This window comes from Rhinopithecus bieti, unplaced genomic scaffold (assembly GCF_001698545.2).
Source record: "Rhinopithecus bieti isolate Rb0 unplaced genomic scaffold, ASM169854v2 scaffold_1348, whole genome shotgun sequence".
NCBI lineage: Eukaryota > Metazoa > Chordata > Mammalia > Primates > Cercopithecidae > Rhinopithecus > Rhinopithecus bieti.
This window is the reverse complement of record NW_016803373.1, coordinates 344,655-358,941: the sequence shown is the minus strand read 5'-3', so window position 1 is coordinate 358,941 and position 14,287 is coordinate 344,655. Positions and strand designations below refer to the sequence as shown.

The 14,287-nt window shown below is 44.1% G+C and overlaps 1 protein-coding gene across 7 annotated transcripts in view; it reads right to left on the bottom strand.

Annotated features, from left to right (window-relative positions):
- Nucleotides 1-4,292, bottom strand: part of UAP1 (UDP-N-acetylglucosamine pyrophosphorylase 1) — a 38,239-nt gene extending 33,947 nt beyond the window's left edge. For 3 of the 7 annotated variants that reach the window (XM_017881677.1, XM_017881654.1, XM_017881668.1), the window contains exon 1: nt 4,005-4,096. Coding sequence is in view for 1 of the 7 variants with exons in the window: in XM_017881683.1 (XP_017737172.1) it covers nt 4,005-4,098 (94 nt within the window). In the remaining 6 variants the exon portion in view is untranslated. Of the gene's footprint in view, nt 1-2,685; nt 2,944-3,256; nt 3,328-4,004 lie in introns of those variants that run through there. The other 4 variants (XM_017881683.1, XM_017881689.1, XM_017881667.1 and 1 more) reach the window with 4 other exon arrangements.
- Between the last annotated feature and the right edge of the window lie 9,995 nt (nt 4,293-14,287).

The window sequence follows — 14,287 nt, the reverse complement described above, 5'->3', positions numbered from 1 at the left end:
TTTAATCTACTTGCCCAATATAGACAAATGCAACAGGAGATAGGTGTTTTCTAGAAAGTTCACAAACAGGCACGATCTAGCCGTATGTTAAGGGTTGGGCAGACTACATAGATAAGATTAGAGGCCAGGCATGGTAGTTCATACTTGTATTCCCAGCACAGACCTCTGCTCAGGAGTTCAAGACCAGCCTGGGCAACATGGCAAAACCCCACCTCCACAAAAAACACAAAAATCAGCCAGGTGTGGTGACATATGCCTATAGTCCCAGCTACTCTACTCAGGAGACTGAGGTGGGAGGAACACCTGAATTCGGAAGGTCGAGGCTGTAATGAAGCGTAATCACATCACTGCACTCCACCCTCAGCGACAGGAAATTCTATCTCAAAAAAATAAAAGATTAGGAAACAAGCAGAGCCTGGTGGCCATAAGGAGCAAGTATGTGTGGGATGGAAAGCAGTAAGAAGGTTAACGTATGACAAATGACATAAAATGGCCTGGGGTAGGGCTAGATCACGAAGAGTCTGAAAACTAACCAAAAGAATTTAGACTTTAGAGAATAAGTAATAGAAAGTGAACAGCAGATTCTCAAACAGGGCAGCGTTACCATGCTTTAAAGAGATCAGAGAAAGGAGCAACGGCATACAATAGATTGTAAGGAGGGACAACTAGAAGCAGGAAAAGAAGTTAAAAGACAATTGCAGGTATGAAATACCAAAGGTCTGAACCAGATTAGTGGCAGAGAAAATAAGAGTGAAAGGAATAAATCTGAGGGTCACTGTAAAGAATCATCACTGCATTATAATTGCTCCGACGTGAGGGACAGAGGGAAAAAGTAGGTACTAAAGATACTTATCTTCTCCTACGAGAACAGTGAAAAGTAATACACATGGTAGTTCAGAGCACAATTCTAGGCTCAGCTGAGCCACTTAATTTCCCCATGCCTCAGTTACCCTGTCTGTAAAATGAGATTAATAATAGTATCTACCTCACCAGGATCATTAAACATCAAACACCATTTACAAGCTCAGATCTAGAGAACCTACATCTGTGTGTTCTCTGAGGTGGTAATAACAACACTTAGCTTTCAATGTTCGTATTAAAAGGCATTCCTATTGATTTATATAGGTTTCAAGAGTCATGATGCTATCATTTTTTAATTTTAAAAAATCACATTAAAAAAGACACTTGAGAGGAACAGATTTATATTAAATTATTTTCCAAGGAATGTAGTTTTTCCCAAGACCTCATTCATGCTACTGCTTTGCCTCTGATTTAAGAGAGTACATTGTAATAGGAAGATCAGCAAGGAACCAGATAACCAAAGAATAGGAAGTCCCTGTTCTTGGTCCTTCTCCATCATTTGATTCTATGCAATCACTTTACCTCCCTGTGCATATACTTCCTCATGAATATAAGACAACCAACCTTTCTCACATGCCTTCAAGAGAGTCAAGAGTAAAGAGTGCTCTGTCTGCTAAAAGGCATACACATATTATTATAACATTTTAAGATATAAACCAAACTTTTCTAAAAGGTCATTAGATACTCCTCCACCTTCAGACACTTGGAAAAATGAATCCATGCAAATAAGATACCTCATAGGGCCGGTCGCGGTGGGTCATGCCTGTAATCCCAGCACTCTGGGAGGCAGAGGCGGGCAGATCATGAGGTCAAGAGATGGAGACCATCTGGCCAACATGGTGAAACCCCATCTCTACTAAAAATACAAAAATTAGCTGGGCATGGTGGTGCGCACCTGTAGTCCCAGCTACTCAGGAGGCTGAGGCAGGAGAATCGCTTGGACGGGGGAGGTGGAGGTTGCAGTAAGCCGACATCACGCCCCTGCACTCCAGCCTGGCGACAGAGTGAGACTCTCCATCTCAAAAAAAAAAAAAAAAAAAAAAAAAAAAAAGGTACCTCATAGGTTACACTTTGATATCTGGACCTAAACCACTGGTCACATGTACTCATTTACATGTTGTATAATGTTTATAATGTAACAACCATACTTGAGTTTTAGACAAGCACAATTCATCTATTATATTTATCTGAGGCAGATGTAAGCATCTTCATGCCACAAAAATAGTACCATATTTCCCATTAATGATGTTTAGAGGCGTGTGTGTAATGGTAAGCAGCAATGAACAGAAGAGTTAAAAGACAAGAATTTTTATTTTGACAACCGAAAACTGAAAAAGTCGAAAATCTGCTCTAGAAATTATAACAAAACTTGGTACATGCCCACAGCCTAATCCATCTGCATCAAAATATATGACAAATTTGGCAATAATCTACCATTATCAAAATATTTTTATTAGAAATTAAATACCAGTATTAAAGAAATCCAGTATTTCTCCCTCCTTTTCTGGCCTCCCCCACCCGGCCCCTATCTCTGCTGGTATATGTATGCCCTCGAAATGATTAAGTAAACCTTTTACAGCTTTTAAAACATAGTATCAGCGTTGAGACATAACCACCAACAGAATCCTATAAATGCTTGGCAGCACAGCCTAAGAAGTCTTTCTTAGCTCCACCTAAGTGAGCCAACTGACTAACAGTGAAGGAATAGACAACTGCCTTGAGTTTCCGGCGAACTCTTGGGTCCACACCCAGTGAATTTCACCTAAAAGTCCTTAAACTTTTGCAATACCAAATGACACACACATATGATCATAATCCTATTACCTGATTCCAGATTTCATAAACCATGTAGAAGTAAGTGTAGCACAGCGTCAGGCCAAAGTTCAAGCAGCCATATGTTCAGCACATATGTACTTAGCCCTCCAATACCATCCTTCTGTTTGGCCAAGCAAGGGGAAACCCAGAAATTTCAATTCTCTCACTACCAGTATCATGGCAAACCAAACCAAAAAAAAAAGAAAGAAAAAAGTGGCAAGCAAACAGGTTTTGTCCCACTGTCCTGTCCTCCAAATGTATCCCGTCTTCGTCAGAGCTCTCAATTCTTTTCTCATATATTCAAGATACACGAACTCGCTTCCAACTGACAGTTCCAACGATCTCCTGTCCCACTGGAGGCCCCATACTTGGTATAACTGTCCACAATGCCCTAGCCTGAGAGCCTCGAGGTCTCTACTGCCCACACGGGAGAGGCCCCACTCCCAACCCCACACGCCTACACAACCCCTCGGACTCCAGACACTGGCCCAGACCTCCTCCCACAACGCCTCCAGTCCATCTGGGGCGAGATCATTCCATCCCTGGCCCCGCCATCCACCCGGCTGCCCAGCCCACACACCCTCTCGCCGGGTGGCGGAGGACCGGGTGCGACTGAGGGGCGCACGGGCTGGGGTGTGTGTGTGCTCGGTTGCCCGCGNCCTTCTGTTTGGCCAAGCAAGGGGAAACCCAGAAATTTCAATTCTCTCACTACCAGTATCATGGCAAACCAAACCAAAAAAAAAAGAAAGAAAAAAGTGGCAAGCAAACAGGTTTTGTCCCACTGTCCTGTCCTCCAAATGTATCCCGTCTTCGTCAGAGCTCTCAATTCTTTTTCTCATATATTCAAGATACACGAACTCGCTTCCAACTGACAGTTCCAACGATCTCCTGTCCCACTGGAGGCCCCCATACTTGGTATAACTGTCCACAATGCCCTAGCCTGAGAGCCTCGAGGTCTCTACTGCCCACACGGGAGAGGCCCCACTCCCAACCCCACACGCCTACACAACCCCCTCGGACTCCAGACACTGGCCCAGACCTCCTCCCACAACGCCTCCAGTCCATCTGGGGCGAGATCATTCCATCCCTGGCCCCGCCATCCACCCGGCTGCCCAGCCCACACACCCTCTCGCCGGGTGGCGGAGGACCGGGTGCGACTGAGGGGCGCACGGGCTGGGGTGTGTGTGTGCTCGGTTGCCCGCGCTGTGCACGTTCGCGCGACGCGTGTCCACGTCTGAGCGCGTGGCCTTGTGTGCAGCGGGGCCAGGTCCTCCGCCCGCCCAGGTCCAGGGCCCCGCCGTCCCCTCGCTGGGCTGGGAGCCCCTCACCTTCCTCTGCGCGACCGCAGCTACGCCTGTCTCCGGCTCCTTCCGCGCGGCCACTCATCGGCGTCCCGCTCCCGCTCCGAATATATACCCTCATCCGGGGAGCCGCGGCGGCGGGGCGGGCCGGGAGCGGGGGCCAAGGGGAGCGCCAGCCCAGGCCACCCCGCCCCTCTCGCCACGAGTGACTGCCGGCGCCGGGAGGAGTGGAAGCCGACCGCCCAGACACGTCAGCGTCCGGGGCGCAGATGACGACGCGGACGCAGCCAGGGGCGCCGGGGCGGAGCTAGGGACGGGGGCCGGGTATGAAAAGAGTAACCCGCCGGGGGCGGGGCGGGGCCTAGTGCGTCACTCATTCTCTGGCCCAATGGGGATAGTCCTGGAGCGCAGTCGGCTGGCGGCCCCGTCCCTCCAGCGCACTGGCTGAGCCTGGAGGATATCAGTTGGGTCCGCTAGGAGGGGCCACGCCCGGGCCGGCAGAGAGCGCCTACTGGGTCCCAGGACTCCTGACGTCTCTAGGTTGTACTGAGACGTGCGAGCCCGAGGCTCTTGGCCCAGCGCCACGAGGCACAAGCGGGCCACAGAGATGGGCGGGGAGCTGTGTCCCCAAGGTGGCGGATTTCCGAGCCACCTACGCGGATGGTTGGGAAAGAGCGGCGGATTTTCCTGCGGAGGAACTTTCAGGGCGGGCCTGGCGCGCTCTCTGACCTTGGGTTAGTTATTTTGTGTGCAGTTCGCAGGATGCCTGACCGAGCTCCAAACTCGCTCTCTGGTTGTGTTTTGGCTCCCAAGAAGGTGAAGCCAGGCCTTTTTTCTTTTCTTTTTTTTTTTTTTTTTGAGACGGAGTCTCGCTCTGTCGCCCAGGCTGGAGTGCAGTGGCCGGATCTCAGCTCACTGCAAGCTCCGCTTCCCGGGTTTACGCCATTCTCCTGCCTCAGCCTCCCGAGTAGCTGGGACTACAGGCGCCCGCCATCTCGCCCGGCTAGTTTTTTTTGTATTTTTTAGTAGAGACGGGGTTTCACCATGTTAGCCAGGATGGTCTCGATCTCCTGACCTCGTGATCCGCCCGTCTCGGCCTCCCAAAGTGCTGGGATTACAGGCTTGAGCCACCGCGCCCGGCCCAGGCCTTTTTTCTTTTGCACAAGCAGACAGGAAAGGAGAGAGGAAATGCAAGCAAAGGTATTAGGTAACCTAAGGTAGTATAAGCCCGGGGTCATCTTTGTGAGTCTGCAGACAACGTAGCTAGGCTTCAGTACTCTGCAGAAAGATGGCGGAGGGCCTAGATGACCTCCCAGGCCTTTCCAGGACCAGTATTTACAGTCCTGTTACATAACCTAGTGTGGGTGTGCACACACAGGTTATTGTATGTTCAGCACTGTGCCCTTGGAAGCTATGTTTACATTTAAAGTTGTGTTGCATTTTGCAGCTTTTGCAAGAAGTGGAATATGTTGAAATACGAAAACACCTAGATTTAACATGCCACCTATCATAAAGAGATTCAGGCGCCTTCTACTTTCTTGAGTGCAAAGGCCTTTTCGTTCCCTTTACCAGTTGCATAATCACCCACTGCCTCAAGTAACAACAGAAAAACTTAAACTTGGTAAGTAATGGTTGTAGATTTACATTCAGGAGATTGAATACTCTCCATCTCTCATGATCCTAGAACTTCATTCGTTTCTTTGAAAGAAGAATACTGTAGTGATTGGTTTACAGTGTAGTGATTGGTTTCTTAACCACGGGATCCAAAGACAATTTCAGCTTCTTTATTGCTTGTGATCTTTGGCAAGCTACTTGTGCGATCAGTTTTCTCATCTATAAAAAACAGACAATAAAGATGGAAATGCCATTTGGTGGTTGTATTAAACCAATCGATATAAATGAAGTATGTAAAACAGTAAACAATAACTTTTAGTTATTATTTATTATTGAGTACTTATAAAAATTCAAACTAGGAGACCCAGATTCAAAATCAGTCTATACTTACTGTGTCTCCAATGTCCTTTTATGAAATGAAGCTAATAGCTATTTCACATGGGTGTAGTAAAAAGTGAGAAAGAACCTAAGATAGTGTCTGGAATATTATAGGCATTCTATAAGTCTTAGATGAATGACTGAGTAAAGAGCAAAATTATTAGTTAGTAATCCTTTAAAGAAAAAAGGTAGAACTGAGGTCTGACTCAAATGTTTTTAATGAACTACTATAAAATCGAATTTGTACTTTTACCCTTTTTTGCTGAAGTTTCATTTGTTTGTTTGTTATTCCGGTTAGTAGGCATAAGAGGGGCCATAATCTCATCTTGCCAGCTAAATGTCCAGAAATTTCTCACACTAGAGTTATATCTGTCCTTCAAAATACTTTTTATATACATGGTCTTTTAAGAGCCGATTGAAGAAAACAAGGCAGCGATGCTCACTCTACCTATGATTTTTTGACATTACACCAAAGGTATCAGCTAATGAAGTTAGACAACAGAAATCATAAGAGGCTTATGAATTCGAAAAATATATATAAAATGTTAAAAATACATTTTGAGAATTTTAGAAAGTAGTAAAACTTCTTTGACTTGCAAATGACAAGAGAGAATACCTGGAAAACCCTAAAGAGTCAACGATAAGACTAACAAACCATAAAATTTTGATTAGTGTATTAGTCCGTTTTCAAACTGCTATCAAGAGATACCCAAGACCGGGCAATTTATAAAGAAAAGAGGTTTAATTGACTCACAGTTCTGCATGGCTGCAGAGGCCTCAGGCAACTTACTATCGTGGTGGAAGGCACCTCTTTACAGGGCAGCAGGAGAGAGAATGAGCACTGAGTGAAGGGGGAAGCTCCTTATAAAACCATCATATCAGCCAGGCGCGGTGGCTCACGCCTGTAATCCCAGCACTTTGGGAGGCTGAGGTGGGTGAATCATGAGGTCAGGAGTTTGAGATCAGCCTGGCCAACATAGCGAAACCCCGTCTCTATTAAAAATACAAAAATTAGCCGGGTGTGGTGGCATGTACCTGTAGTCCCAGCTACTTAGGAGGCTGAGGCAGGAGAGTTGCTTGAACCTGGGAGGCGGAGGTTACAGTGAGCCTAGATTTCACCACTGCACTCCAGCCTGAGTGACAGAGCGAGACTCCGTCTCCAAAAAAAAACAGATCTAATGAGAACTCACTATCACAAGAACACTGCGACGGAAACCATCCCATGATTCAATTATCTCCACCTGGTCTGACCCTTGACACATAGAGATTATTACAATTGGAGGTGAGTTTTGGGTGGGGACACAGAGACAAACCATATCAGTAAGGTAGCAAGTTATAAAATGAACATGTAGAAATCAGTAACAGTAGCTCTCATATACACACATTATAACATCTAGAAGACATGATGGTGGAGAAAATCCCATTTATAACAGCAACGAAAAAAAATTAAGTATAAATTCAGTGCAAAATGTGCAAAACCTGTATAAGGAGAGTTGTAAAAGATGCCTGAAAGCCACACAAGATACTTGATCAAATGAAAAAATTCTGGAGCTATTTCATGTATGTTGCGGATATGAACAAATGACTAAATAAATTGATTTTGGTCACTGTGCTATGGTTATGTAAAAGAATGTTTATGTTCCTAGGAAAGACATACCAAAATATTTAGGAGTAAAAGCATATGATGTCTGCAATTCTTAAATGACTCAGAAAGATCAGGAGCGATGGCTCACGCCTGTAATCCCAACACTTTGGGAGGCCAAGGTGAGAGGATCACTTGAGTGTAGGAATTTGAGACTAGCCTGGGCAACATGGCAAAACCCCATCTCTACAAAAAAAAAAAAAACACAAAAATTAGCTGGGCATGGTGGTGGTATGTGCCTGTGGACCCAGCTACTCCCAAGGCTGAGGCAGGAGTATCGCTTTAGTCCAGGAGGTTGAGGCCACAGTGAGCTGTGATCATGCCACTGCACTTCAGCCTGGGTGTCAGAGTGAGACCCTGTCTCAAAAAATAAATAAATAAAAGGCTCAGAAAGAAATATATGTGCATACACACATGGGGGTAGGCAAGGAAGAAATTTGGGAGGCAAAGTAAATAATAAAGTAAATGGAGGAAAATACAATTAGTTAATTTAAAGGGTATTTAGAACTTTATACTGTTCTGCAAGTAAGATTGAAATTATATAAAATTTTAAAATACAACCAACAGTGGAGTTGTTCATTACCAGTCCAACACAAAAGGAAATCTTTAACCTATAGAGCACACAGCTCTGAAGGGAAAGGATCCAGGAAAGGTGTGACAGTGCACAGAACAGCATATCTGTCCCATGTTGCAAGCCTTCTGGCATTTGGTCAGAATGCCACATCACCTGAGAAGCTATAAATGCCACCAGCAAGTCCTGTTTATGGTGGCATTCTTAGTATGGGAATAATGTGCTCCTTAGTACAGGAATAATGATAGGGAAATGCCTCCTTAGTACAGGAATAATGATAGGGAAATGTTTTTCTGTGATTCTCAGCCTTCTAGTTGGATACAGTGGAGGCTTAGATGAAGAGCACAGAAACCTGTACAGAGAGGGCATTGCCTGGAATCCCTCCATGTTTATATCTGGATGTCTCTGAAGTTGAACTATTCTCTTAAGCACAAACTGGCACATGTTCAGCATTCAAAAAAGAACAAACTGATGTTTGCTCAAAGTATGTTTATTTGGCTGCTCTGTGCTAAACTTCGTGATAGACACCCTAGGATATCAAAAGATTCTGTGTCCTAAAGGGCTTTATAGTGCAATAATAGAGATAGGAGAGATGTTTCTTTTTCAATGCAGAGTCATAAGTGTCATAGTGAATGCACAAATAAAGGATTTCAGAGCTCAGAGGAGGGAAAGAATGAAGGAATGAAGAGGTTTCCCCAAAGGACACCCAGAAGGTTTGGGAAAGAGGCAGGAGGCAAAGGACAGCCTCACTCCTCACAAGAGGCTGCCGTTTGATACGCAGCCTTTGGGTTGAGGCTTTCATGTGTTTTCCTACTTGTAACACTATCACCTTTTCTAACTCTTGCTGCCTCCTTAATGAAAAAGACCAAGGTATTTGTACTCAGGTAAAGAACTTAGAAAGTAAGATATCTGTAGGTAAAGAACTTAGAAAGTAAGGCATCTGGCTGGGCGCAGTGGCTCACGCCTGTAATCCCAGCACTTTGGGAGGCTGAGGCGGGCAGATCACATGAGGCCGGAAGTTTGAGACCAGCCTGACCAACATGGAGAAACCCTGTCTCTACTACAAATACAAAATTAGCCAGGTGTAGTGGTGCATGCCTGTAATCTCAGCTACTTGGGAGGCTGAGGCAGAAGAATCACTTGAACCCGGGAGGTGGAGGTTGCAGTGAGCTGAGATGGTGCCATTGCACTCAATCCTGGGCAACAAGAGCGAAACTCCATCTCAAAAAAAAAAAAAGTGATATATCTACTTAAGGGTTGCTATTAAATAAGCTGTAAAATTTGAAACACCAAAAATGAAATATTTACCGAAAGGTATGTATTTTCAGCAGTGTTATGATGTCAGCTTGGTGTTCCAAAAGATAATATTTCATCTAGATAGATAGAGAGATAGAGAGATCCATAGATAGAGCCGGGCACGGTGACTCACACCTGTAATCCAAGCACACGGGAGGCCAAGGCAGGTGGATTGCCTGAGCCCAGGAGGTCAAGACCAGCCTGGGCAACATGGAGAAACCTTGTCTCTACCAAAAATACAAAAAATTAGCTGGTGTGCTGGTGTGCACCTGTGGTCCCAGCTACTTGCGAGGCTGAGGCAGGAGAATTACTTGAGCCTGGGAGGCAGAGGTTGCAGTGAGCCCAGACTACACCACTGCACTCCAGCCTGGACGACAGAGTGAGACCCACATCTCAAAAAAAAAAAAAAAAAAAAGGAACAGGTATATAGAAGCTGTGAGACCTGGAAAAAAATCACCTAAATTCCCTGAACTTCAGTTTCCTCATCTACAAAATTGAAATATGGAGTTGGAAAGAGAATTAAAAGAGAAAAAGCCTAGTCACAGTAGCTATTCAATAAATATTAGGTGAATACAAGGTCAGGAGTTCAAGACCAGCCTTACCAACATTGTGAAACTTTGTCTCTACTGAAAATACAAAAATTAGCCAGGCATGGTGGTGCACGCCTGTAATCCCAGCTACTCAGGAGGCTGAGGCAGGAGAATCACTTGAACTCGGGAGGTGCAGGTTGCAGTGAGCTGAGATGGTGCCATTGTACTCCAGCCTGGGTGACAGTGAGACTCCATCTCAAAAAATAAATAAATAAATGTTAGGTGAATAAATGAAAGACAGAAGGAAAGAAAGAAAAAAGTGAAATGAAATAGTCCTCTATTAAAAATATAGAATCAGGCTGGGCTAGGTGGCTCATATCTGTAATCCAGCACTTTGGGAGGCTGAGGTGGGTGGATCACCTGAGGTCAGGAGTTCGAGACCAGCCCAACCAACATGGCAAAACCTCGTCTCTACTAAATACAAAAAATTAGCCAGGAATGGTGGTGAGCACCTGTAATCCCAGCTACAACCCCAGGAGTGGCGGCGATTTGCAGTGACCGAAGATTGCTACCATGTGCACGTCCAGCTGGGCAATAAGATGAAACTCTGTCTCAAAAAAAAAAAAAAAAAAAAAAACCAGGCCAGAATCAATACCGCGATTACAGGAGAGATGTTTTAAGAGGGCCATTACTACAAACAAAAAAATTCAAGACATACAAGAGTAGGTTTTATGTTTTGTCTTTTAGGGACAATAGAATTATGGTGATTTTTATATTCTTTTGGATGATTTTGAGGGGTTATTTTCTAAATATGCTCCAGAGGAAGTTGTTTTATAATTAGGAGAATTTTTTTTTTTTTAATTTCAGAAGAGCAGGTATGCTAACAACTTAAAAAGCTGCTTCCTTGATTGTTCTTCCCTGAAGTCATGACAGATATGTGCCAGTCTGACCACACTCTCTTGCTTAGTACAACAAGTAATGATCCACCACCCAGGGTTTTTTGTTTTTGTTTTGTTTTGTTTTTGAGACAGGGTCTTGATCTGTTGCCCAGGCTGGAGTGCAGTGGCACGATCTCAGCTCACTGCATCCTCCACCTCCTGGGTTCAGGTGATTCTCATGCCTCAGCCTCCCAAGTAACTGGGATTACAGGCATGTGCCACCATATGTGGCTAATTTTTATATTTTTAGTAGAGACGGTTTCACCACATTGTCCAGGCTGGCCTTGAATTCCTGGCCTCAAGTGATCCGCTCACCTCTGCCTTCGAAAGTGCTGCGATTTGCCTGGCTCCACCAAGATTTTTTGAACAGTAGGCTGGTATTAGCAAGTATACACTAGAGGAGTCTTCCCTCCATTGTCCTGAGTACAATGGCCTCAGCTAGTCCACTGAACTTCTGCAAATGTCCAGATTATTTCCCAGCTGTATAGACAACACACCAGGAGAAAGTCTGGCTCAACTCAAGGCTCTGTTCAATGCAAGGCCTGAGCATTCATGAGATCACTGTTTCTGAGAGCCTCAAACAAATGGGTGGGGTGGGATTAGCGTTTTGACTTTCCTGTTGACAGTTTCCTAGGACATGAGTACTTCATTCTCCCAAGAGATCATCCTGACTTAGCTTACCACTTCTTCCACACTATAAATTTTCTGTACTTCAGAGTGTGTTTTGAAATTCTGTGGAATGATGAGTACACTCTATTAAATGACAAATTTTTTTTTTTTTTTTTTTTTTTTTTTTTGCCCAGTGTTTTCCACACCCTTCTAAAGTATATGCAGTCCTTCAGAGGGTTAAGTTGTCAGAAAAATATTTGTGCATCTACAGTGTGTGGGATGCTGGGGATGATATACAAATATGAGTAAAGGTACAACCTCTCAAAACTGATTATAACCTAAGAATCACATAAATAACAAAATGGAATGAACAGGAGAGAAAGCGGGCAAGAAAGTGTTGGTGTGCCAGGTGCAGTGGCTCACACCTGTAATCCCAGCACTTTGGGAGGTCGAGGTGGGCCAATAGCTGGAGCTCAGGAGTTTGAGACCTGCCTGGGCAACATGGCAAAACCCTGCCTCTACAAAAAATACAAAAATTAGCCAGGTATGATGGCATGTGCCTGTGGTCCCAGCTACTCCAGAGGCTGAGGTGGGAAGATCACTTGAGTCCAGGAGTTTGAGGCTACAGTGAGCCGTGATCACTGCACTCCAGCCTGGGCAACAGAGCCAGACACTGTCTCAAAAAAAAAAAAAGAAAAGAAAAGAAAAATTAAGAGTATCATTGTGTGCTAATTAGAGCAGGTACACAACCTCAGGATTCCACACTGAGGTATGGTTTTTATAGTGTGGAGGAGTGGACTTGAAATTTTATTCCTGTGCTGTTAACTGGAAATTACCTGGTTCACCTCCCTTAATTCATAGATAAGGAGACAAAATTTCTCGTAAGAGATTAACTGAAGGAAAGAACGAGTAGTTAAGAAAAAACAGCAGGATCAGAAGTCAATCTATTGCCACATAACAGAGTTCCTCTGAAGGTAATGAGTGTAAAATAACCCAGTCATTAAAACCTCAACCACCATAATCAATGATTCCAATATATTTTCTTCTCTTAAAGGTAAATGGCTTGTAACCATTATGAGTCCTAGGTCAAATACTTAATGCATATTCTTGAGAGTCCAGTTGGCTGAATCTTTCCTTTTTTTTTTTGAGATGGAGTTTTACTGTCACCCAGGCTGGAGTGCAGTGGCACAGTCTCAGATCACCACAAATTCCGCCTCCCAGATTCAAGGAATTTTCCTGTCTTAACCTCTCAGGTAGCTGGGATACAGGTGCCCATCATGATGCCCAGCTAATTTTTTGTATTTTTAGTAGAGACGGGGTTTCACCATGTTGCCCAGGCAGGTCTCGAACGCCTGGCCTCCAGCGATCCACCCACCTTGGCCTCCCAAAGTGTTGAGATTATACACCTGGCTTTCACTGGATCTTTCTAAGGCGGGCAGCCACACAGTATTACTCTCTCCAAGGGAAATTCCTCAAAAACCTAGCCTAGAATGGCATCTGACCTGCATTGAAACCAGAAGGGCAGCATACTTTATTCTAAACCTGCCTTTCCACCTATTTTGTCATTGTTCAGCCATCCATCTCTGCTGGGCTGTTGACCTTCCATAAGATGATTTCTCAGAGGTGGATGATTTCTCAGAATATGATTTTCATAATACAGTTTTTCAGCTCTACTCTAAGTGAACATGTCTGAATTTATTGTGCATTTTATCTCTTATCCTTCTCACACATACAATATACCACAAGTTATTTTTGTTGGAGATATCTCCTGGTTGCCTATTCCTTCTTTATGAATAGACAACAAATTAACTTTGTTTTTATTTTCCAGGTAATATGTTAGGCACAGCAAAAAATTCCTCAACATTTTTTGCTCCAGACCCCATATCTCCCCTTGGCCTATGTTACTGAATATTAGTGGAAGAAAAAAACCAATGTTGCAATAAAAGTCTCTGGCAGTGGCAACTGGCTTGACATCAAAATTGAATTACAGAAACAAAAAAAAAGAAAAAAATTGAATTACAAATCGTGTTTGTTTCAAAACTTACTTGGGTTCTCAGAGGTGCTGGGTAATTATTTCCTGTTTCTCCCCAAAGCATTTATTTTTTCATTTAGTTTGTCTTTAACTGCTTAGCATAATAGGTAAGAATATGAACTCTGAAGCCAGACTACAAGAGTTGGAGTCTTGGCTCTGCAGTTACTATGACCTTCAACAAGTTAACTGATGTCTCCATGCCTTGATTCTTAAATGCATATATAAATAAAACCTATCAGACCTGGCGTGGTGGCTCACACCCATAATCCCAGCACTTCAGTAGGCTGAGGCAGGAGAATTCCTTGAGCCCAGGAATCCGAGAACTAGCCTGGGCAACATAGTGAGACCCCGTCTCTACAACAACAACAAAAAAAAACAAGGTAGAAAAAGAAATAAGACCTACTTAATAATAAGACCTACCGACTAGAGTTGCTGTGAGGATTAATATTTATAAAGTGTTTAGAGCAGTTTCTGACACCGAATAAGAGATCTGTAAGTTTTTGTTTAAAAAATTATATTTGCTGGCCGAATACAGTGGCTCAGGTCTATAATCCCAGCACTTTGGGAAGTTGAGGTGGGCAGATCACTTGAGGTCAGGAGTTCAAAACCAGGCTGGCCAACATGGTGAAACCCTGTCTCTACTGAAAATACAAAAATTAGCCAAATGTGGTGGCAGGTGCCTGTAGTCCCAGCTATTTGG